General features: G+C 36.8%; 1 protein-coding gene across 3 annotated transcripts in view; it reads right to left on the bottom strand.

Moving 5' to 3' along the window:
* UBN2 (ubinuclein 2) overlaps positions 1–24730 on the bottom strand; it is an 81341-nt gene that overhangs the window by 22978 nt on the left and 33633 nt on the right. The window contains exons 8-16 of one of the 3 annotated variants that reach the window (XM_019750346.2): positions 20787–20916; positions 17403–17521; positions 16783–16896; positions 16058–16201; positions 15283–15333; positions 12621–12663; positions 7858–9396; positions 1676–1907; positions 1223–1312 (exon numbers count right to left, since the gene is read on the bottom strand). In XM_019750346.2, the coding sequence (XP_019605905.1) occupies positions 1223–1312; positions 1676–1907; positions 7858–9396; positions 12621–12663; positions 15283–15333; positions 16058–16201; positions 16783–16896; positions 17403–17521; positions 20787–20916 (2462 nt within the window). Of the gene's footprint in view, positions 1–1222; positions 1313–1675; positions 1908–2826; positions 7396–7857; positions 9397–12620; positions 12664–15282; positions 15334–16057; positions 16202–16782; positions 16897–17402; positions 17522–20786; positions 20917–24730 lie in introns of those variants that run through there. The other 2 variants (XM_019750352.2, XM_019750359.2) reach the window with 2 other exon arrangements.

Here is a 24730-nt window from a genome sequence, read left to right on the forward strand (position 1 = left end):
TAAAAGCTGGACTACTGGGGTTGTGTTGAACCACGAGAATCCTGTTCAATTCCTGGCAGGTCCACACCAACATGTGTCGCGCACACGGCCCTAAGCTGGACTCACTGTACACAGTGCTGTCAAAAGCCAGGGTGGAACTGCGTTAGTCACAGGGCTATTTTCCTTAAGCATTAAAACCTACTCAAGTTCAGGGAGCTCAGGACTGCCGACGCTTATGCCTACTTATGATCCCCATTTGCACAACTGTGGTGTTACATTCACTCTGTCAAGGCGTGAGTCAGAGGCAGCTAACCACTTAGATTTTACTGGGTTAATTACAACCTGTTGCCTGGAGATTGCTACATAGCTCCCATTTCCACATTGTGGCCAACTGTAAACTTGTTCAAAGATAATTTGAAATGCAGTAGCCAAAAAAAAAGAAAAGAAATAGAGAGGCTCCAGGCAACTTCCAAAGTTAAGAGGGTAGCTGGGCCATTATTTCTGCTTAAAAGATCCTGAAAATGGCCTTCAGAATAAATAGTATCAGCAGTCTACTGAGATCAACTGCTGGTGAGAGTAGGAACATGGAGGCCATGTGTTATGCCCAGTGTCAACTATCTAATTTAAGATTTCAGAGCGATCTTGTTGGGCAGCAAGTATGTAATGTAAAGTTCGGATCATGTTAATTTAATCACTGCCAAGAGGCAGAAAAGTTCAATAGTGAAGAATACGGGCTGTGGAACCAGACTTCCTGAGCGTCTATCTCAGAATGAACAATTCAGTGTATCATCTTGGGCAAGCTGCTTATCACTGATTCAGTTTTCTGATCTATAAAATGGGATTGTTATCTCATTCACAGGCCGGTTGTAAGGATCAACTTAGCTAACACATGTAAGTCACAAAACTACCTGGCACTCAGTAGAAAGCTTCTCTCAATTACTACATGTAAACTATTATAATTACCGGACATGACTTTTGTACACTGTCTTATGAATCCTCTTCTTTGTCATCACTTCCATATAACACACACCTTCAAAAAGGCTCTCTTCACATGTAACAGAAGATCTCATTTACTTATTTCCTTTCTCTTCAAAGAAGTTTGTTGCTAATGATTCAATCATATGAAAATCTGTTTTTTCCAACCTTTGTCATTCCATTCACACTGTTTGCAGAAAAGATTTCTAGTCCAATCTACACAGCTATATAAGCAATAAAGAGATGAAGAAATAGGCGGCTTTCTTACCATTAAATGTTTGCTGTAAATGTGTAGGCAGAGGTGAGTGGGAAAGTGTTGCTGCATGCTGAGCTCCTGGCTGTAAACCCTTTAGTAAATCTGAGAGGAAAACAGACTTGTCAGTGATCTTCTTCAATCTGATATGAGCCCTCTTAGATCAAAAATGAAAATAGTTTGATTTTTCTAACGCAAGCACAGCCCCTGACTTCAAAGGCCTTCTTAGGATACATACATTTAAAAAATTTACATATATAAATATATATGTGTATGCAAATAACCCAGCAAATTTGACTTCCTCTTATTACAAATTTCATTAAGATAGAAATATGGTATCGTGGTTCATTTAGAAACTGTCAATAAACGCTCAGAATCCAGTACTTTGACTTATTACATACAGATGAAATAAACAGCGGTTCCCTGTTCTGTCCTGCTCGGCGTCCAGGTCAGTGAAGGGCCACTTACTGTGGGTCAGGCTGTGGTGGAAGGCCGCTGAGGTAGATCCCGTCGTAGCTGTCACTCCAGCTGTGTCCGTTCCAAAGCCAAGTAGCTCCAAGGGAAACTGGAAGGGCATGGTCACTGGAACAAGGCCACCCAGCATCCCAAAAGGAGTCATATTTTGATTTGTTACAGACAAAGGTGATGTCATGAGAGTCAGAGGTGAGGCATTAGCCAATAATGACGCTCCTGCTGTGGACTGCAGAAACCAGGGGTCAAAACACGTAAGAAAGCAAACCTTCACCCTGAGCTGAGTCATTTCATATCCTCATGGGCACGCCTGGGTCTTACCTCTGCTCTAATGGACACTTCAGGGGACAGAATGAAGACTGTGGCGAAAAATGTATTTCAAAGAGCTACCAATATTGGTTTTGGAAATAAGTCTACACTCAGCTCTTCATCATGTTTACACTCTGGCTTATTTTAATGCCGGTATTAACATCCATTCACTCTTAATCCACTCATTTCTACCCTTAGATTTCCACCTTTGCTCCTAGCTGCTAGACCTGAGCCACTAGTAATTAATCCCATAGCATTTCAGTTTGGTCCCTGCAAATGCTCAGCTTTTACTATTTGCCTTACACGCTTTCTCTTACAATCCTTGTAGCTGCTATTCCACACTTACTCTCGCAGAGCCAGGTAACTCAACATATGTTCCTTTGCTCGTAACATCTTACGGAGATGAGGCCATCCTGGACGTTCCGCCATAGCATCAGCCTGCCCTGCCTCTTCTCCAAAAGTTAACCAGCCACCTGACCTATGTCATGACTCCCACCTATGCAGAACTTTCTGGTCCAAGTATTTAGTAGTACTGCACGTTTTCCACGTTTCCTCTGCCTTCTCATAAACAGAGACCTCTCACCTCTTTTTACAACCACAGTTATTCCTGGCTCTTCCTCAACCCCTAGAAACAGCCTGACTTACCTGTATTCCTTTTATTATCAAACTTAATGAATGATAGCCTCTGTTTTCCACTTTAGTCTCTCTTTAATCCCTACAGGCTGGTATTTTTCTGAACTCAGACTCCCTAAAGTAAAAGGTAAATTAGAGGGTGTTGTGACACTCCCCAACCTGGGCTTTAATGCTATGTTTATGAATAAAAACACTTAAATCAGAAATATGCTCACATTGATGAACTTTTATTGAGAAATTAATTAAATATACTTCATAAAGCTAATTTAACTCTTTGAACAATTTTCTATACCGCAGTTAAAGAATTTTTCCCATTTTGACTTATTTCTTCTCTATGTGCACTTATCAACAGATTACAATAAATTTTTCTCAGTATCCGATATGATCTATTATAGTTTCTGCAACTGTGAGTTTTCTTTTGTAGCCTTATTTTACCAATTATAAATTTCCCCGGCCAAAAATTTTATATGTTACCTAGTATCAGGTTTATTTTATGTGTTGATTATTCTACCAGTAACATTACTGATTAATAAAGGGTCGATCATTTCGTTTCTTAGCTCGTGTATGAGAACAATGTAGGTGATCTGCCCGTACATATACGCCACATTACGTATACTTATACATCTAGTGGTCCATGCCACTGCTGCACAGAAACTGCAGAACACCTTCAAGAAGCTTTCTTTTCTGGCTTTGCCACGCTCTCCAATAGCCTCCCCTTTCATTATCTCCTTTGTTTTTAAACTCTCAAATTTACATCTGTAGTTCTACCCTCTCATCTCAGTTTCAATGCTGTACATCTAGAAGTTCAGTGAAGAATTTCACTCAAAATCTGGCATTTCCACAACTGAGCTCATCATCTCCTGCAGTGCCGACTGCTATCACCAATAGTCTCAGTCTTGCCCACCACTCAGGCTTGAAACCATCGTTTTTAGGCATAAAGTGAAGGATAAGGCGAGCTCATGGGCAACACACAGTCTTTCTTTCTTTCTTTCTTTTTTTTATTTTTTTATCACAACTTCCTCTAACACTTAAGCACAAATCTTTATCACTTTATGCTTGGACTTGACTACTTTCTTAGTTTCATCTTTCTATTGTGCCAATCATGATATACAAAATGGGTGCATTAAGGAAAGAATTACGAAGTTAAAAATAATGCTTTGACGTAATTTGGATAGAAAGGATCCTGCACCAATTTAAGAATTAACAAGAGTGCTTTCTTCTTTTTGATCATAACTCTACTGTAGTCTCAGGGTAACATGAGACACACTCCAAGGCAGTGAGCCCAAATGGAGCCCCCGGTGAGAAACATTAAATACTGCTAATACGGAGAACTCAAGCTTTTCTGCAGGAGGCTAATTTAAGCATTAAAATAGATGGAAAATGTAATAGGGCAACTTCCAAAATTAAGTAACTGAGTATCAGCAATAAAAAATGGTGCCATGCCATAAATGTCTAATATTTTGTACTCTCAAAATACTTCTATATCTAATTTTGTTTATAAAACTAAAACGAAACATCAGATTATCTAAATGTCACATTGGCATTTTTAAGTTTCTCTCTCCTAGAAGATAAAGACCTTTCAAAAGAGGGGTATCCCACCATTGATATTATTCAGAAACATACAGGAGAAGTTGTCAACATGAAGTAGGCAATAGCTCAGGATAATGCCCCATTATCAAAAATACTTTCTATGACCTCCACATTTCATTTATGAAGGGAAACCTTCATAAATATGAAGGGAATATCAAAAATATGAAGGGAAACCTTGCTCTTCCTGTGGTGGGCATTACATTTTTTTTAACCATGTGTTTCATTTTGGTGAGTGCACCTGACCCCCCCTTTCTCTACAATATGAGTGATCCTTTGAAATACCAATCAGACCATGCCCCTCCCCTGTAGAAGGCTCTCCAACAGCTTCCCACTGCGCACGGAATAAAATCTCACAAGGCCCTCCGTCACACACCTGGTTTGGCTCCAACCTCCTCACCACCTCTCTCCCTAGTCTAGTCATGCAAGTCTACAAGTCAGGCTCTTTCCTGTCGCAGCGTCTTCACACCCACCAGGCCTCTTGCCTGGACTGTTTGTTCCATCTGATTTCCAAACGGCTGCTCCTGCTCATTCAGTTCTTAGCTTAAATGTTGCCTCCTCACAGAGGCCTTTCCCGACTCCCTTATCTATGTTAGCAACAATCAAACTCTATTATCATATTATTCCATTTTATTTTTTCATAGCACTTAACATATTCTTAAAATTTGTGTTTTGCTTATCTTCCTATCTGGAATATATGCTCCACGAGAGGAGGAATCTTGACTATGGGTTCACCCTATTTCCCCAGCACCTAGAAGAGTGCCTGGCACATATCAAACACTTAATAAACATTTGTTTAATAAATGAATTATTTTGGGACTTACAAAGTGGCAAAGACAAGGATCACAGAAAACAGAAAATCAGTAAGTTGAAAGGCAAGAAAGAAGAGGAACACCTTGAGTGGAATGTTATTAAATAGAAAGCAGGTAGAGGTAATAATCTGAACCCAGAAAGATTGTAACTTCTGTTAAACTCAGGATCTGTCACAAATGAGTAGAAAGCTAAAGACGTCTTTCAGACAGGAGCTGAATGTTTCGCAGGAATAGACAGGAAATCAGTTTTTAGTTACTGGACTGCTAGAGACAGGATCTACAGGCCACTAGGTAGCTGGTAAGATTTCAGTGAGATGGTATGTTAAAAAACAAAAAAACAAAACAAAACCCAAAAAAAACTTTAGGTTCACCAGAAGTTAGAAACACCCTTATTCAATTACTGGCCTTTCCTTCAGCCAGACCAGTAAGACAGAACAAAAAGGATCCGATATGAAGGCAGGAACACTAACTAAGGTCTCCAAATTATAATGCCATTATGGAGAGGAAGAAAACCAGGAGGGTGTACTTTTTAGAAACACAAATTTTGCTGTGTAAATTCATGCAGACAAATTGAATGGTAAACAACTTGCATACCAAGTATGTGGGTTCTTTTGGGATAAATGATCAAATACAGGAAGCTTTCTGGAGGAAAAAAAGAAGACTGATAGAGTCTAGAGATAACAAAAGACAAAGAAAGAAAATGAAGCAAGTGAAAAAAAACATATTTTTTAACGCCAGGAAAAAGCCAAAAATTGGTAAGAAAGCAAATGAAACTATAGTGTACAAGATTTAGCTCCACAGAGATAATATTGTACACAGTCATGGATTTAACCAAAATTTGTAATTTTACTCTTTCAGGAAAATGGAAAAAATATAAGAGCGCTAAAAGCCTTACTTATCATAATGAGAAGTTAAAGACAATACTAAAATGAATAAATTAAGAGTCTTCCATTTATTCTTATTATTTAAAAACACAGAAAAAAGCTAAGAGTTCAAAGTAGTTGACACTAGTAAGGAGGATATGGGGCAGGAACTGCCATTTCTGTTATAATCTTCTTACATATTCCTTTGATCTAAGTAAAGATTAATTTAAAAAAATAGTCAACATTTTAATAAAGGTAATACAAACAGGAAGGTGGACTAACTCTCAGATCTTAGTTGTAACTTAAATTTTAACATACAATCCCTAATCAGTTTATTTGTTTTTTGTTATTTTTCGAAGTTCTGATCAAAGTAAAGTATATAACATTATCTATGTAAGATAAAACATAAGTTAATCCTAGATTTCAATTAATAAAGTATTAGTTAATTGAATTTTGTTCTATATTAGAAGTCTGGAATTAATTCATTTCTAAGCCTACGGTAATGGCATGGTGATGATTTGGGTTTTAATTGTATATTGAATACTAATGCTGAGTTTGTAATGAATAGCAGAGAACCTCTACGAACACCAAGGGAAAAATTCTTTCATTAAATATTCTTACTCCACATAAACAGGAAGCAGTACAAAGTCTTAGACAACAGAATTTGATAAACCAATGTCATTTTCAAAGAATATTTAAGAAACTAAGAACACATCATAAATTATTAATTTAAAAAATCTTGTTATGAAACAAAGTATTATATAAAATATACTTTCTTAAAGAGTCTAAAAAAATACCAGGAAAATATACATCGTGGTGGACTAAATTGGTGATTTTTATTTTCTTTTTGAATTTGCCTACAGTGAACATGTATTACTTTTCAGGAGGAAAGAAAAAAAAATAAAATAAAAAGAACATTAAAGAAACCAAAACAGTTAATGTGAAGGACAAACCTGAGAAAGTCTCAGAATAGAAAGAAGTGGCAGAAAGATGAAAACAGTAACAGAGAAAATGGTATGGAAGGCAGAGACGAAATATATGAGTAATAAAGAGTTCTCAAAAATCCTGTGCCAAAAGGATCAGAAATAATAATCAGACACATAATAGAAGGAAATATTTTTGAGCTGAAAAAACAGGCAGGTCTGAAACTGAAATATGTTACCATGTTCTAGGCACAAAATTAATGAAAACGAGATAAATCTAGCCAAATTCTGGAAACACTTGCATTTCAACGAAAAAAGAGAAAATCTTACTAGCATTTAGACAGAGAAAACACATTACTGATAAAGGAACAAAAACTCAGAATGGCCTCAGACTTCTCTATAATCCTAAGTTACAAAGCAAGGGTCAGTTGAGTGGTATTTACAAAATTTGGAGTGAGACACTTATTAGTGACCCAAGAAGTCTATTAAGTGTGACAGCACAGAAACGACCAGGTATGCAAGAGCTAAGGTAAAACAGCTTTCACATTAGCCTTCTTGAAAAGACTCCTTGAGTGAGGCACTCCTGTTAACTGAGAGAGAAATTTCAATTAAAAACTCACAAAGGGGAAACTGTGGTATAAAAGGATTACTGATACTAATTTGACATAGAGAACTATATATGAGTATTGGCAAAATTCATGCAAAATAAAAATTTGATTAAAAAAGACAAATGGTTAAAGGAAAAATAATATGAATGTATAAATTTAACTAAAAAAAATTAAGAAAGCTGGCCGTAGAAAGCGTACTAGGGTGGGGAAGAGAGAAGTGAAGGTATATTAAATTTGTAAGTTACTCCCTTGTCTGGACTTTAATAAAATAGTTTTAAATATGCATTTAGTTATGTCCTTCAAAAATTCTGAAAGCATGTGATACTTCACTAAAAAAAGCTATAAGCTATTTAATAAGCAAGCTATATATTATAATGTTATTAAATGGACTCACAAGATTACAAATCTTACATTTTATCATATGAATGTATGTAACATACATACCTGCACACTGGCTGTTACCACTGAAGACCCTGAGGCAGAGGATGGTCTATGTGGAGTAGACAACGGTTTAGTAGCACCCTGTGTTCCACTTCCTGTTCCCCCAGATAGACTAGTCCTATTAGCTCCGCTTGAGTTAAGGTTGCTACCTCTACTGGCAGGTACATTCATTGCAAGTCCACTCAAGCTATTCTTCCCAACAGTTCCAGTGGATGAGTTTGGTAGCTTTGAAGAGGCCTGAAGATTTTTTGTAGACGGAAGGCCTGAAGTGCGATTAGAGGGCAATAAATTCAAGGTCGGAGACTGTCTGCTGATGTTTATTCCACTGGGCTGTTTATGGACGGGGTTGTTACTGCTGGAGTGGCTACTCTGGGCTACTAGTGCATTTGGACTGGAAGAACTTGGGGATACAGTAGGCTTGGGAGTTGGGTTGGATTTAGAAATCAGTTTAGTTGATACTGAAGGCTTAGCTGACAGAGAGGGCTTGGGCGAGGCAGAAGGCTTAGGTGAGGGCAAGGGTTTAGGAGATGTGGCAGGCTTGGGGGAAGCGGCAAGTTTTGGGGATGCAGCCATTGAGAAGGGAGATTTGAAACCCTGCGTGGAGATTTGTGACACCATAGCCTTGGCTAAATAGTTACTGGAGGTAGTGGTGCTAGGTACTGTCCTAGAAACCAGGGAGTGGGACCCTTGAGAACCATTTCCAAGTGAGGGAGTAGAGATGGGAAGGCGGTACATAAGTGTCTTATCTGAATTCTTAGTAAGTGACGATGAACAGGAAAGCTGGGGATTATTACTTAATTTCACCACTGGGTTGGTCTGTGATTTACTAATGGTTGCTTGTAATGGAGTCACGTAATTTTGTTGGACAGCTGAATGCTGGTGCACCTTTGTTACTTGTGTTAACGAAGAAGCATCTTGGGCCTCGGATGTTCCCAGAGCATGAGAGGAGGCAGCAACTTGGGCTTGGGAGGAAGAGGAGACATGGGTCTGTGAAGAGGAAGCGTGGATCTGGCTTGACCTCTGGAGTCCTTGTTGAAGGAGCCTGGCTGGCAAAGGTTCTAAGGAAACTTTAGGGTTCTGAATTGAAGACCCGGCAATAAGGCCCGACGAGATGCCAGTATGAGCTAAATCCTGGGGTTTCTTTGGTACCGGCCCGGTGTGACCAGCAATAAGACTTGATGAATGTGCAGTCTGAGTAGAATCTAGTTTTTTGGGAGTAGCCAGTGGCAGCTTACTCATGATACTTGCTAATTTTTCTTCCCTCAGTCCTGGACGAGGCTTTGCAGTTGGCATGTTTATCCTTGAGCCAGCTGGAGGGCCCTTGTTCCCATTGTTGATAGCAGCTAAAGCTTCCGAAACAAGATCAAGTGCAGGTGGATGGAAAGAAAGGTCTTCGTCTAGTGAGTCATCAAGGCAGATCGTCTCCTGGGCTGGTGTAGAACTGGTGGAGGCCACGACAGATGTGCTAGAGCTTGCTGAAGGACCACCAACGGAGGCCACCAAGGATGCAGGAGTTTTCTGGTCCTTTTTTGGACTACACTCCTAGCATAAACAGCATTATATTAGGAAAAAAGTAAAATGATTAATACAAAATTATAAAGTACTATTTTTAAAGGACTAAGAAATTCTCATAATGATTAAAACGCTACTGGAACACTTCTTTAGAGACTGTGAAAACCAAAATAATTTTTGAAAGGCTAGAGCTCCAGAACGAATTGTCCTCATAAGCCTAACTATCTGATATGTTGCACACAGCTGCATACCTTAGCAAGCCATTCTAAGCAGGCTTCAAACCGAGCTGAAGGAACAGGCACACACGTCACACTGTTGATGAAACTCCCCTCCCCCGCCCTCCTCTGTCAAATCTTCAGGTATTATTCCAAATACATTCGTTCAGAGACAATTCTCTTTTTATTCACCTTGCACCTAGGAGGAATTCTGTCTTTATCTTAAGTCTCTACCCCTCTTGTGTAGTATGGTTTGCTAGGATACTGGCTCTCACTTTCTGCTTTCTTGCATTTCTACCTCTTTGTATGCCCTGTCCTGTGGCTACCCATAGCCATTATATAGAGACACTGATACATCAAACTGCCAGATAATTCAATCCAATTATACTTAAATCATGTTTTCTATTCATTATCGAAGAAGTCATTTGTATTTTTTTCAACATATATTTACTAAGTGTCCACTATGAACAAGGCACTGCGCTAAGAAAAGAAGGGAATTAGGAATTAAAACTATGACTACTTCAGAGAATAGTTCTTGTTTTCACACAAAAAATTAACTTTCTTAAAATTCAAAAAAAAAGGTAAGAGAATCTGAGCACAGTTTAATATATTCAAAGAGCAAAAGAATTAAAAAGTACTACTTATCATTTTTTAAGAGTAAGAAGAAATAAAACTATTACATAAAAATGTCAAACGTTTCTTCAATTTGTTTCAACAAACAAACAAACCCAAGTAAACCCAAAGCCAAAGTCTTGTATTACAATATGGATTTATACAACCACAGCACTTACCTTAGCCATAGTGGGGAAAGAATGGGGAGGAAGGGTCTTTACCATTACCTTCTAAGGTACTACAGTAAACAAGCTGTTAAGATGCTGTTACAATTTTTCTAAGCTTCTATTCTAAAAGCCCTGATTAAAGTCTGCAGTATAACTACATTAAGGTTAAAATTGTCTGCTAGGATGAATGGGTAATGCAGATGAGACATGTTTGCTTTGACATGCCATCCAATTACATAATTAGTAAAAATTCCATTATTAGAAAAAGTAGAGAAACTGAGACTGAGGGAGTGTATCAGAATAATACTGGTAGCGTTACCAGTATAAAATTGCTGTTTTAAGTTTATGAAAAATTTTTTCTTTATAAGAAAACATTAAATCCACCTGAGAGAGTACAGTGCAGATTTACATTGGCAGAGAAAATTGTTCAGGACATGTATTTCACTCACAAAAGTAGGTTAATCCATTAATATGCAATGTTAATTCAATCTGAATAAATGAATGGTTGGATAGATGGATGGAAGGAGGAGAAGAAGGGACAGAGATGCAGAAGGAGAGAAGGCAGATGTGTACCAGGAAGTTGAGCTTTTTTCTCTGAGTGAGCAGAAATTTCTGGGTATTTTTACTTTTATCCTTCTTATTTTTCTGTATTGTTTGCATTTTCTTTTCACTGTGTTTCCTTATATTACCTCTCCAATTAAAGTAGGTATTTGAGGAGTGGTACGATGGGGAAAAACCAAATCAGCAATATAGTTTTTCCATTTTGAGAAAAAGTAAAAAGTAATTTAATCACAAAGCAACAAAACAGGTAATTCCCCTATACTAACACATCCATTTATTAGAATCCTGAAAAATTTATCATATGTTTGAATAGAGGTATCAAAATTTAACCAACCCTTAATGGAGGGTATTAGGAGTTTAAAAATAAAGTATCAATACAAAGCATGAACTTAACAAATTTAATAAAATATTGGCTGAATATTATTTGGATTAGAAGACAAAGGTTACTGAGAGGACTGTTTACTCTGTATTCAAAGAGCCTCTGAAATTAAAAGTTAAGACAGTCAGAGAGCAACAAATATTTTGACTTTCTAGCCATAACCTCATAAGCAAAGAAACTCATCTATTCAAAGAGAGGAAGGTTATGAGAAAAGTCTAAAACTTAAGAGGGTGGGCTTTCATTACAATTTTAATTTCAAGTGATTAGTTTTCACCTCTAAAGGTTACACTTGGTTCTTTCTTAACTCTACTTATCTATTTTGATAGGATACTTTTAATCCCTTCTTCTATTTCGTTAAATTATTTTTAAAAATTTAAGTGAAATTACTTTATGTTCTAAACCCAATAATTCGATCACTTGTCCTTTTAGGGATCTAATTCTGTTGTTTCTGCTGACTCACTCATAGTAATGTATTTCCTCACAGATTCTGTATTTTCAGAGTGTAAGCTCATGTTTGACACATTGTATCTGTGATAAGCTGTTGAGGCCTGGGATGGTGGTGTGTTTTTCCAGAGAGAATTTGATTTGCCAGTTGCTCTGGGTTAATACTAATCTAAAAACTTCAGGTTATCTTCTCAGCTTGAGGTTTTCCCAGATCACAGAGGTAGAATAAATTAAACTAAACTGAGGGAAATTCTCAGGGAGGATTATCTTCTCCTAATCCAGAACCCAGGCAAAGACACACAAGTTTCTTAACATTTCTGTTAGTGAGTGGCTTTCTTTTCTAGTCCTTTGTCTTACTAGGGATGTTATCCTTTGAGGGTCCCACGTTTATGCACAGTTTCATTCTAATTCTCAATCTGTATTAGCCCAAGAAAACCCAATCTGCTGCACTCTGAGAAGAAATTTAAAAGTAAATCATAAGGTCATGTATAGAAACCAGCAAATGCCACTAAAGGCAACCAAAATTTCAGTAGCAGATTAACACTATGGCAGCTAATTCTTTGTTTGGGACTTTAGGATTTCTCTTACATATTGCAATGTCAGCTATGCTTTTAAAGGGTATCTGTTATATTTTATCCAGCAGTTCTAAGTAGTGTTAAGCCTTACAGTGTAACTAATATATGCAAATTTCTCACTGCTACACAGTCATCTATTCTCCCAAATACAATGGTTCTAGGATTTTTACAAAGTTTGAAAGCACACATCTTAAGAGTATGGTACATGTCGATCTATGCTGAATACCACGTCCTTTTCATCTTAAGAATGCCTTTCAACATTCACCATTATGACTAATGAAAGATTTGGTTCAATACTTACCTTCACTTTGGGTTTAGGTGGAGGAATCACTTTTTTCTTTGCCCTAAAGATTAAAAAAGAGGCCATTTCAGTAGCAGTTAAGTCACTCATTAGGAAATTATAACATATAATCTTGTAATTACATGGGTAAATAATTTCTTCTGCTATCTGGACAGCACATTGAAGGGAGGAACTGTATATAAGTGCTGAATTTACACTGAATGTACAGCAACATTTCCCCCAATTTTGATTAACTAGAACAAAGGCTAAACCATTAGTAAAATAGGAAATGTAGATAATAAAGTTGTTCGAAAAAAATTAAATGTAAATATTCAAAGTAAAATAAAAATAACTCAAAATAGGCTAACAAAGCTGCATAAGGAGATTCACTTCAAAGAACTGGTAAGAATTTATAATTATAAGAAAACAGAGCTTTAAGAAACTTCAAGCTCAAATTAATTCATGCCAAAAAGTTGTAAATAAAATAATATTTAAAAAACAAAATAAAAATTTCTCAAACTTGGGCCAGCCGGGTGGCTCAGGTGGTTGGAGTGCCGTGTTCCTAACGCTGAGGTCGCTGGTTCAATTCCCACATGGGCCAGTGAGCTGCACCCTCTACAGCTAAGATTGTGACCAATAGCTCTGCCTGGAGCTGTGCTGCTGTGAGCAGCCGGAGCTCGGCGTGAGCTGCAGCAGGCTGCTGTGCTGCCCTGGGCTACTGTGTGCTGCCAGGAGCGGCCAGTAGCCAGCATGAGTGGCCAGCAGCCGGCGAGAGCTGCCGTGAACTGCTGTGAGTGGCCGACCGATGACCGGCGACTGACAGCCTCAGCCGCGGGGAGCGCAAGGCTCCTAATACCACCATGGGCCAGGGAGCTGTGTCCTACACAACTAGACTCAGAAACAACGCTTGAACCGGAGTTGGGGTGGGGGGGCAGAAGAAGAGGGGAAAAATTTCTCAAATTTTTAAAGAAAATTGTTTTTAATATAAAAATTCAAATAAAAATCTAAAAATGACAGAAATAAAGGCAAGGAGAAATACCATGGAATCTTCGAACCTTTGGAAACCAGTGTGAAATTGTTGGAAGTTAAAAGAATCTTATGAATGCCACAGTACGAGAAAGTACTCAAATGTTTGTTGAGTAATTAAAGGGTTGACAAGCTAAAATACCTCACATTGTCTGAATATTTCTATTTCACTAAGTTAAATGTCTTGAACTAAATTAACAAGTATCTTGATTAAAACTGCCAATCTACAACTTCATTAAGGCAACAGTAATTTTCAAAGTTTTTTTGTTTTTGTTTTTGTTTGATAATGACTACTTGGACAAAAGACTTCCAGTCCCACCTACCTCATAAATTCCTACTTTCTGGGACAAAACAAAACACAAAATTAGTTATAATAATGAAACTGTAAAAAAAAGAAACAAAAACCCTGCAGGAGAGGATCTACGTAAACACCTGCTTTGGAATTAAAAGAATGAATTATTTATACTTGAATTGTAATGTCTATGTGATTTTAGACATATAGGGAAATTAAGGGCCAGAAACAGTATTGACACAAATACATATTTTAAAAAATTATATATGTATGTATGTATTCCCTGCCCCTAAGCCATGTGCAACAAAGTAAACCTATAATACTCGGGGTGCCCAAAAAATGCATACACATGACTTGTAGTTATATTTTGTTATTGAACATTACAATTTTAATACAGTTTTTTTCCTTTCTTAAAATGTGCATACATTTTTTGGGCACCCTCTGTATATGAAACCAAATTATTCCAAACTTATACTCAAAAAACAAGAATAGTAAGAACTGAAAACCATAACCAACTCAAGACATCTCTGATGGTATACTAACAAACTGTCCTTCCTAAGAACTGTAAAAAATTCCATCTATTATTAAGTATATACAAGGAGAGGGGGAATTTTGTAATGCTACACAGATGCTAACCAGATCACTTCGCAGAGTGACTTACTAATTTTTATACTTTATTAACCCCTTAATAATATACTTCTAGGCTACAGAGAATTAGCCCTAAGTTGTAGGTTAAAAAAAAAAAAAAATTCTTGAGTCAACCAGTATTCACCTAAAAAATGTAACCAAAGAAAAATCTTGCCTTTCTACTACCTGTCAGGAGGAGAAGAGACCTTCTTTAGTAATCACATCACTAAGGAAATACCAGTTTTGAACAGAAGGAAGGACATGAAGAGTATATTAATTTTGTGGAATAAAACCCTTTACAAGGCAAGGAGGTGTAAGTATGGATGTAGAACTGTCTTGGAAAGCACTATAGGTTACTTACATAGATGGTCATTAAGAGAAGAAAAAGGACACAAAAGCACTGAAGGGCAGAGGCCTAGGAACTAAGGAAACACGAGAGCCTTCCTGTTTGCACGGCTCCTTACCACCAGATCTCAGGCCAATACATGTTACGTTACGGATTCAGGGTTTTGGAGACTAGCCTGAGAACTGTGGAATGGGTAAGTGCATTCTGAGGTCTACATAGTCAACAGTACAAACAATTTTTTTTTTTTAAAGGCAGTGGTGGTAACATGGAGATTGTCCAAATGTATGTTTAAGTCTGATTTCACCTAGCATTTAATAAATGATACTTTTTTTACTAAAGCATATAATGTGAATAAAAATAAATGAAGAAATCTGGAGTCTGCATTTACTCACGGAGCAGAAGTAAGATGATTGTGTACTCTCCGGCTTTCCTTAAAAAGCATTCTGGAAAAATTAAAAGGACACCATTTTTTTTTTAATGGCAGATAAATAACATAATTACTTTACAATTTTAAGCATTTGATTTTCAACAAGTTAAATTATTTGCTTATTTACCAAGTAAAAGTCATAATGGTACAGTAAATTCAATAATCTATTTTATGAGGAGTTTTTATATCACCTCTATTTAAATAGAAGACATCTATTGATTTAAGATGCAACTCTTTAAGACGATGGGTTGGAATAGTCAAGTCTATTAATTTTAATGAATTCTTTACTTAACTATTTACACTTTAAGTTGGGCTATTCATAGTTCCTGAGATACCATTCCACATTTGACTACTTTCAATAAAACCTAAGGCTGTGACTCTAAATCTTGCATTCAGTTCCTTATCTTCACAATATCCATATGAAATTACTCTCCCAAAGTTCATAACCATCTTCCCCTTTCCATTTTTCTCTACTACAAATTCAGGTGCAAAAAAGAAACAGTGATTGGTTAAAAAAAATCACCTTTATGCATATTTCTATATCTCTATTTCCATGTAACAAATTGTTTAGTCTTTTAAGTGCTTGAAGTTTTTGAAGCAGAGATCATCTGAGATAACTGCATAGAATGTTAAACACATTAGGTTTTTAGCAAATGTCATATATGTGTGTGTGTGTATATATGTATCTTTAATAATAGCAATAAGAAGTAATATAAAATCTAGGATGTCTTATTTCTTACCTTGCCTGCATCCAGCCCTTAGGCCACAAAGGTTTTACCTCTGTCTCCATAAAGGATTTAAGATAATCCTCAGCAGACTGGCTTTTATTTGGCTCTAACTCATAGCATCCCAACTTGATCTCAACGAGGTTACATAACAAAGTTCTAAACAGATTAAAGATATATATTTATATATAAACATGACTGCAAAATTGTAGAAAATTAAGCTTGAAACAGATTTTTTAAAAAGCCCACAAATCTGACAGCAATAGTAAAGAATATTATCTGAAGAATTCAGAAGATGATATGAAGATAATAATTTCTAACATACATCCTTCACTGCACTATAGCCAAATCCTCAAATGAAACAATTTCCTTTGGTACCTTTAATCTAGGCACCAAAGATTGAAAGGGGGAGTCCTAACTAAACCCTTAATTACGATACAGGATTACTGGTAAGAAAGATAACTGATTACATGAATATATTAAGTCCTTCACCTTCTGAAACCAGTATATGACTTAATAACTAAAAAACTAGCTTATAAAAAGCACTGTATGAAAATAAAAGTGATAGCACTCTAAAAATATTTGGATCGAATCAATCTTCTCTTGTATAAAATTTTCCTAAATATTAATCTTTGGTTGCTTCCAATCTAGTCTTCCATTTACTGTACATTGTTTTTATAAGATACCTTACTCCTGCATTATCTATTTAGTTAAAAGCAAAGGCTTTGGTTAAATCTTACCTAATGGTGTCATCCCAGTGGAATTTCTTTCTTGGTCCTATGACACGTTTCCCTGGCTTCTCATCATCATCTTCCTCTGATCCATTTTTTTCTCGTTCTTCATCTGTCTGCAACCTAACAATGAAAAACATTTTATGAAGCAAAGTTTTAATTCAATACTGCCTATAATATGCTTCTTAGAAACTTGAATTGCTTATTGGATGTTAACTCACAAAACAAGGTAAACAGAAAAACTACCTTTCCACATGATTACTTTGAATTTCAAGTGTGTTATAAAGTGACTTAGTAAATAAGGTCTTCAAACTATAATATAAAGGCATGAACACTTATCTTTTAGTTCAGAGTATATTGGTGTCCAACCTCAGCAAGTCAAGTTGGTCAACATGTGAAATGTCTGACCTGCTTTCATCAAACCCATACACTAAATCAACACAGCTTTTGCCTTTGACATCAAAGCAACTGAACGGGAAGTGATGCGTAATTTAGAAAATATTCAATTATACAATTTCAGTGGTATATGTGGATTTCTACTTGGTGATTAAGTCCACTTAAGACCAATCCCTAACATCTATAACTATTTCTCAAGTGCAAAAGCCAGTCCCAAGAGAAGAGGTACATACTTGGCACACTTAGCTTGACTCCGAGCCTGGCAGTCCTCCTGGTATTTAAATAGCTGTTCAGGCATGACATTGCTAACAGCCAGTTTCAGTTTCTGCAGAGGTTCTCTTAAACGATCATCCTGAGAAAAAAACAAACTAAAAGTTTTTTCAAACATATTTACAAAACTTATTTTGCAAGCAGATTCTCAAAAGATGAAATGTTTTAGATACTGATTACAGATGTGAAGTGTTAACGTATTTAAATATGCACACTTTTTCTACAATGACTTTTCATAATGCACACTGGATATAAGATTAGGATGACCATACTTCCCAGGTAGCCAAAGAGAGTTCCAGGTTTTGCCTGTTGCCCCAGCATAAGTATTAAGAGTGTTCCTTTATATTTTAAAAAATGCCCCAGGTTTGGCCAATAAATTATACAGATACTTCAATAGTAATACAAATGACTAAATAAAGAACAAAGTCTGCACTACGTGGACTACTAATGGTTAACCCCCATTATGAAGGGGAACCAGTACCACAAGAAGAGATGCTGCTTTGGAACACTGCAATTGCACAATTTGGTTTGGATGACTACCAACAGGATATTGGCATCCTGTTCTCTCCTTTATTGTTAGTAATTGTGACTTACGTTGCAAGCAAAGATGCAAAGTCAAGGCCAAAGTGAAAGAGGAAACTCGAAGACTTTTACTCATGTGGGCTCAGGGCAAAAAGAAAAGCAAGTAAATTTGTATCTGAAAGGTTTAATCAACTAATTTATTATTTTCATCTTGTAAGTAACAAGATATATATTTATCTAAAATGCACTTTTATTACTGTCATAAGTACAGAAATGTTCTAAGTCTTTGCTTTTCTTCACTGACGTAACTATTTTTAAAATGTGATTTTTGTTAAGGAGAGGATTTTTAGGAATACAATTATGTTACGGCAGGTATATTTTACAAATTAAAACATTTCATTTTATTAATAACATTTATCTTCTTAAAAACAGAACACAAATATTACTAATAAGCATTTTACTTATTTCATGCATATCAATTAATAAATATTACTGCAATATGACAGTGTCTGCTATAAAATCCCAGTTTAAAAAATGTGAATATCCAGTATCATGGTTCCTGGGAGATCACTTTTTAAGAATTATGTAGCTGAGATTATATGCCTGGGAACAACCCAAATATCCACCAACAGTAAAAAGAATAAATTAATTGGGATATATTCATACAATGGACCACTGTTCACACAGTAAAAATGAATGGAGTCCCACCACATGTAAAGACATATAAATTGAGATGCATCAGGTTGAGTATAGAAAAGTAAGCAGAAGAAAACACACAGTTTGAGTCTACGTATTTATATGAAGCTTAAGAACATGCAAAACCAAACAATATAATGTTTACATTTACAAACATGTGATAAAACCATAAAAAGAAAAGCAAGGGTAAGATCAATGCCTTTCTTCTATAGACAATAGGGATGTTAAGTAACTTCAAACATCAATCTTGAAATATTCCTTAGAAAATATTTTATAATGTGCAAAATGTTGTTTCCTAACTTCTAGTTCTTTTTTTTATTATTACCCATTTGTATCTCCTGAACTTATGGCAGTAACCTCCAACTGTAAACATCCGAAGGAGCCAGGCATAAGCACAAAATCCGAGATCTCAGATAAATTTCATTGGTTCATTAACCTGCTTTGAACTGAGAAAGAACTATAGTTTTTCAGTTCAAAACAAGTAGTCTATTAACCGAAGTATAGTACCTATACTAAAGAATTCTGTCAGATCACACCAAGTACAGTGACCCAGGATACCACTTGTTCCCCCATTTGTACCTCGGTGGACCTTGGATAGCTATGTTTTGCTGTGTGACTCCCAACCCCTGGCCAGGAAAGTTTAGGTTGATCCAAGACAGTATAATCAGACTTTTTAGTCCCAAGAATTTGGATTGGGATGAGAGACCTGAGTCAGTCACTGTGTGTGGCTTTTCTGTAATATAAGACCTTGGGAATCAAGTAATCTTATCTGCAGATGCACCATAAAAGGACAAAAATGAGAGGTGGGGAGAGGCAGAGAGAAAGAGTTAATTCAAGTAATCGGTTCCCATCCTTCCTAGCTGTGTTCTTGCCCTTAATCCCATTAAATACCTTTATTCACAGAAAAGTCTTTTTTTTTCATTACACTGCATTCAAGTTCTTTTCTATTACTTTCTGTTAAAGTTATAAATATTTTAAAAATATACAGGCAAACAAATCATTAAGAGAAAAGTAACCAGGACAATGAAAGTACTGAAAACCATTTTAGATGAAGTAAGAAGGGGACATGAGAAAAGCTTTAAAAAATATAAAGGCCGGGCTGGCCCGGTGGCTCAGGCGGTTAGAGCTCCATGCTCCTAACTCCGAAGGCTGCTGGTTGGATTCCCACATGGGCCAGTGGGCTCTCAACCACAAGGTTGCCAGTTCAATTCCTCAAGTCCCACAAGGGATGGTGGGCTCCGCCCCCGCAACTAAGATTGAACACGGCACCTTGAGCTGAGCTGCCTCCCGGATGGCTCAGTTGGTTGGAGTGAGGGCTCTCAACCACAAAGTTGCCAGTTCGATTCCTCGACTCCCGCAAGGGATGGTGGGCTGCGCCCCCTGCAACTAGCAACAGCAACTGGACCTGGAGCTGAAGCTGAGCTGCGCCCTCCACAACTAAGAAAGGACAACAACTTGACTTGGAAAAAAAAGTCCTGAAAGTACACACTGTTCCCTAATAAAGTCCTGTTCCCCTTCCCTAATAAAATCTTTAAAATAAATAAATATAAAGGCCACAAAGTGGACAAATGACTAGATGTGTAAATGGACTCAAAGGCACAATTAGGACCAACAGGGTAGAAAGCACTTGGATTTGGCTCAACGTGAGGAAGAACTTTCTGAGACTGTTTGAAATAAGCTTCTGACCAATGGAAGCATTTAACTTGGACAATCGCTTAGTTGGGTTGTAGTCAAGGAGAACCTAGCAAAACATGGATGATTACACTAAGCAATCTTTAAATTTACATGCAACTCTGTGATTCTTTCCATTAATCCGCATATGTCCATACAGATCCATTCAGGAATAAGAAAATTGAGCTCTAAATATGTCAGATTATTTGTTGAAGGTAAATTTTGTCAGCTGTGGAACTGAGGTTAATTCACCAGCCCAAGAATCTACGCCTTAGAAAGCATTATTTTTCACCTAAACCTATCAATTATTGAAAAGTATTTTTTTTCAGGGGCTTCAACATGCCTTTAATATACATACAACATGACTATAAAGCAACTAATACGTAAACGCCCCAAACAGAAACCAGCGTCTTTACAGATTACAAAACCCCTGGTGTAGATATTGCTTCTCCCCTTACCTGGACGTTGAGATGTAACTTCTTTAGACGTTTTACCAGTGTTTCTTTATTGCATGGCACAAAAGCTTCCAGATGGGAGTAGACACCACTACGAATGACAGGGCCTAGTTCCTGTAGCTGTAACTCAATGCTGACCAAAAGCAACAACAAATAAACAGTTTCTTTTAGGTACCAACATACAAGCACGGAGGCAAAAGCAGTGATTCTTTTCTCATTTTACATTTCCATGATTTCCCAGACAGTATTTTTCAAAGGACAAAAAATAAAATCAATAAATAGTAATGCTACAGAAAATTTCAATGAGTCTCATTTAAGAGTAGAATTTATATAACCACAAACAAGCTGGCAAATACTTTTTTCATGACGGGAAATTTACATTTTTGGATAAAGCACAGGAACTCCATTATTAACCAAAAGCTCATTTCCTCAAAGAGTTATCATACTTCTCCTTACTCTCCTTAACCATTGGTGCAATTGCTATACTAGTGAGTCACATAGTTTCAATGAGTTCTTAGAATATTTTTTCCTTAGAAGGTGTTTGAAAAAATTTCAGAGTCCAAAGAGGTAAAACTCTTCTGGCTGCACACAGACTGTTTTATCCATCTTTGTTTCCCTTCTTGTGCCTGCATTACAAACTAGATATTTAATACTTTGTTCAATTTATTCGAATTTTCCAGTTCCCATTTCCATTTATAAATTAGGTTTTAAGATAGAAAACACGTTGTTAAATGGGTACTTCACCTAATAATTATTAAAAAAATAAAAGGAAAAGCCATCATATTCTCAGCAGGACAAGCCTACGAGTAAATAATTGAGGTTTCTTCCAAGATAGAAAACAATGCATCTGGCAGCTGCTACTGTAGATGAGAACAGATGTTAAGATGAAGGCCAAGATCAAAGTGGGACTCTTGGCAACAAACTATACCCAAATTTTCACATTCTTTAAAGAGAAGGTGCAAATGATAAATACTTTTCCCAAGTGTAAGATGCATCCAAAGACTCAAATAACAGCTTCTGGGAAAGGAACCCTGCCCTATCCAATGTAGCCATTGTTTCTAAGATAATATTGCAAATTCAGGAACAGTGAAATGTGGAAAACTATGTTCCTTAGACCTGGCAATAGAAAATTCTTGTTATTAGAGAAGCCAAACACAATTTTAAAAATGGGAAGAAGTTCAAGACCTATAAGAACCAGAGGATCAAATGCAGAGGTTCATATGGAAAACAATCACTATGGTCATGAGTTCTGTGTATAAACATTTGGTTAAAGACCAGTGTGTGGTTAGATCACCATTAAAAGTCTAGACTCTGGGTGGAAAGCTTTCTAGGTTTGCCCCACTATTAAAGGTTAGTTGAGGCTGAAAATAAAATGGTAACTGCAAGTAATAAGAGATTCCAAGGAAGGATAGATTGACTCAATGACCTACTTATAAAAATCAGTGGTTTCCAAAGAGATGGTAACTGAGTAACAGGAAGAGCTGACTCCCTGCTCCTAAGCCAATAATACTAGGTAAAAATTAGAGAAACATACTAACTCTAGAGGTTACTGACTGTATTTGTTTGTCACAAATATATACAATTCCTATTTGAGAGGAGTATACAATTATGTGCCACATAATGACATTTTGGTGAGTGACAGACCACACAGATGACAGTGGTCCCATACGATTATAATGGAGCTGAAAGTTTCCTATCGCTTAGTGACGTCACAGCCATTGTAATGTCTATCATGTTACTCCTGTGCTTGTGGTGACGCTGGTGTGAGAAAGCCCACTAAGCTGCCAGTCGTAGTATAAAAGTATAACACATACAATTATGTACACCACATGATACTTGATAACAATAAACCGTTACTGGCTTATGTATTTTCTATACCATGTATTTTTTTTTTGAATTATTCTTTCTACATATATATGTATGTATGTATGTATGTATGTATGTATGTATATATATAAAACAAAAAACATTTGCTACAAAACAGTACGCTGTGTTACACCGGTAGCAGCCTTATATGTCTTGTGTTTACCTTGTGTCTTGATTGCATCATTTCTCTTATGCTTGATTTAATCTCATGTTGTTTTATAAATTTAGTGTAGGCAAAGTGTACAGTGTTTATAAAGTCTACAGTCATGCCCTAGGTCTTCACATTCACTCCCACTCACTCACTGACTCACCCAGAGGAACTTCCAGTCCTGCAAGCTCCATGCATGGTAAGTACCTGACACAGGTGGACCATTTTTTATCTCTTATAATGTATTTTTTACTGTACACTTTCTATGTTTAGATACGCAAATATTTACTATTGTGTTACAATTGCCTACAGTATTCAGTACAATAACGTGCTGTACAGGTTTGAGGCCTAGGAGCAACATGTTACATACCACACAGCCTAGGTGCGCAGTAGGCTCCCACCCAGGTGTATGGAAGTACACTCTGTGATGTGCGCACAATGAAACTGCCTGACAAAACATTGCTCAGAACGTATCCCCATCATTAGGCAGCGCATGACTATTTTGAGTACACATCCCCTTTAATTTTTTTCCCTAAGAATTCCAATCTTCTAAGGTTTAAGAAGTATCTGGGGACACCTACAAACACATGACAATAAAAGGGTGAATTTCAGATATTCTCACAGTTATTTCACAAAGAAATAAAGGTTCTCCTGTAGTGGTGAAATTTCTTGAGTCCTGCCCCCTTCTTTCCTTCGGGCTTCTTTTCCTTCTTTAAGTGAAATCTATCCAAAAGCAGATTATCATGCATGAAAGTTACTATGAATGGGACTGAAACCTCTGATAATCAATTATGAGCATGAGATCACTAAAGACTCTAAATGGATGAAATGAAAATATACTGGGACCATCTGCTGTTAATGAATGAAAGAACAAACATGGGTTTTGTTGAGTAAATATCCCTGTCTATACAAGGCTCTCATTTGTCCCTGGAGAAGCTTCAGAGAAAAGCAACATGGGAATCCATAACTGAAGCAATGGCCACCTTTGTAAGTAAGACTCTCCTGTTCAAGAATATTCAGTGATAGCCACTATGGTATTTTCATGCAGGATTCTAGAAATATAGTCTTTTTCTCATATGGAAGATATATGACATATCTTCCTACTCCATCAACTCCCTCTTTTTAAAAAACAAAATATTTTTCTGATTCAATCAGTTTAAAATACCAGTGAAAGAAAAACTCTAAGTCCAAATGAATTCTGGAACCTACTGAATTTCTTGGCTTTTTTACTCAACTATTCCAGATATCCTATCAATATTGTCCAAATAACACAATCATCAAAAACTACTAAGTGATGAAAGACTTCGAGAGCAATAACCCAAACTCAAAATCCCAAATAGCTCTTATCTTATAGCAAGTATTCCAAAGCCTATTGATGTGTTATCTGATAATAGACAAGAACTGAGTCCGTCCCTCTTATCCCTGAACAACTGCTTTATTCAGGTGGGCTGGTTCTAGGGTTCCCTAAAGTCCTGCTGAAGAATAGGTTAGAAATATGGTTGAAAAATTGTTTGAGATTTTCCCCACCCTTCAAGAGAGTAAGGAAAAGCTGTGGCTTAGGATCAATCCTTTCACTTTGTTAACTTTCCTTTATTTCAGAGACAGAGAGTGAGAGACATGAATTGATAAGCCCGTTTATATTGAGATTCAAAAGTTACTCCTCACTCCTGAGCTCCTTACAGGAGCCTCTCACGATGACATGGCAGACAGGTCTCATTACAAGTGTCCGCTAGGATTGGTAGTCCCTGCCTAGAGCATTTGTTGAGTAGAACTGTCAGGATGAATTGGAATCATAGGCAGAGTCAAGATTTTACTAGTAGCAAAGGCTATTTGAGATAAAGGAGGAGATCAAGCCAGCATGCTGTATGTTTTGATCCGTGTCAAATCCGATTAGGCAAAGAGTAAAAGGGTTCCCTATTCCAACAAACTCATC

The sequence above is a fragment of the Rhinolophus sinicus genome, linkage group LG11 (genome assembly GCF_036562045.2).
Source record: "Rhinolophus sinicus isolate RSC01 linkage group LG11, ASM3656204v1, whole genome shotgun sequence".
Lineage (NCBI taxonomy): Eukaryota > Metazoa > Chordata > Mammalia > Chiroptera > Rhinolophidae > Rhinolophus > Rhinolophus sinicus.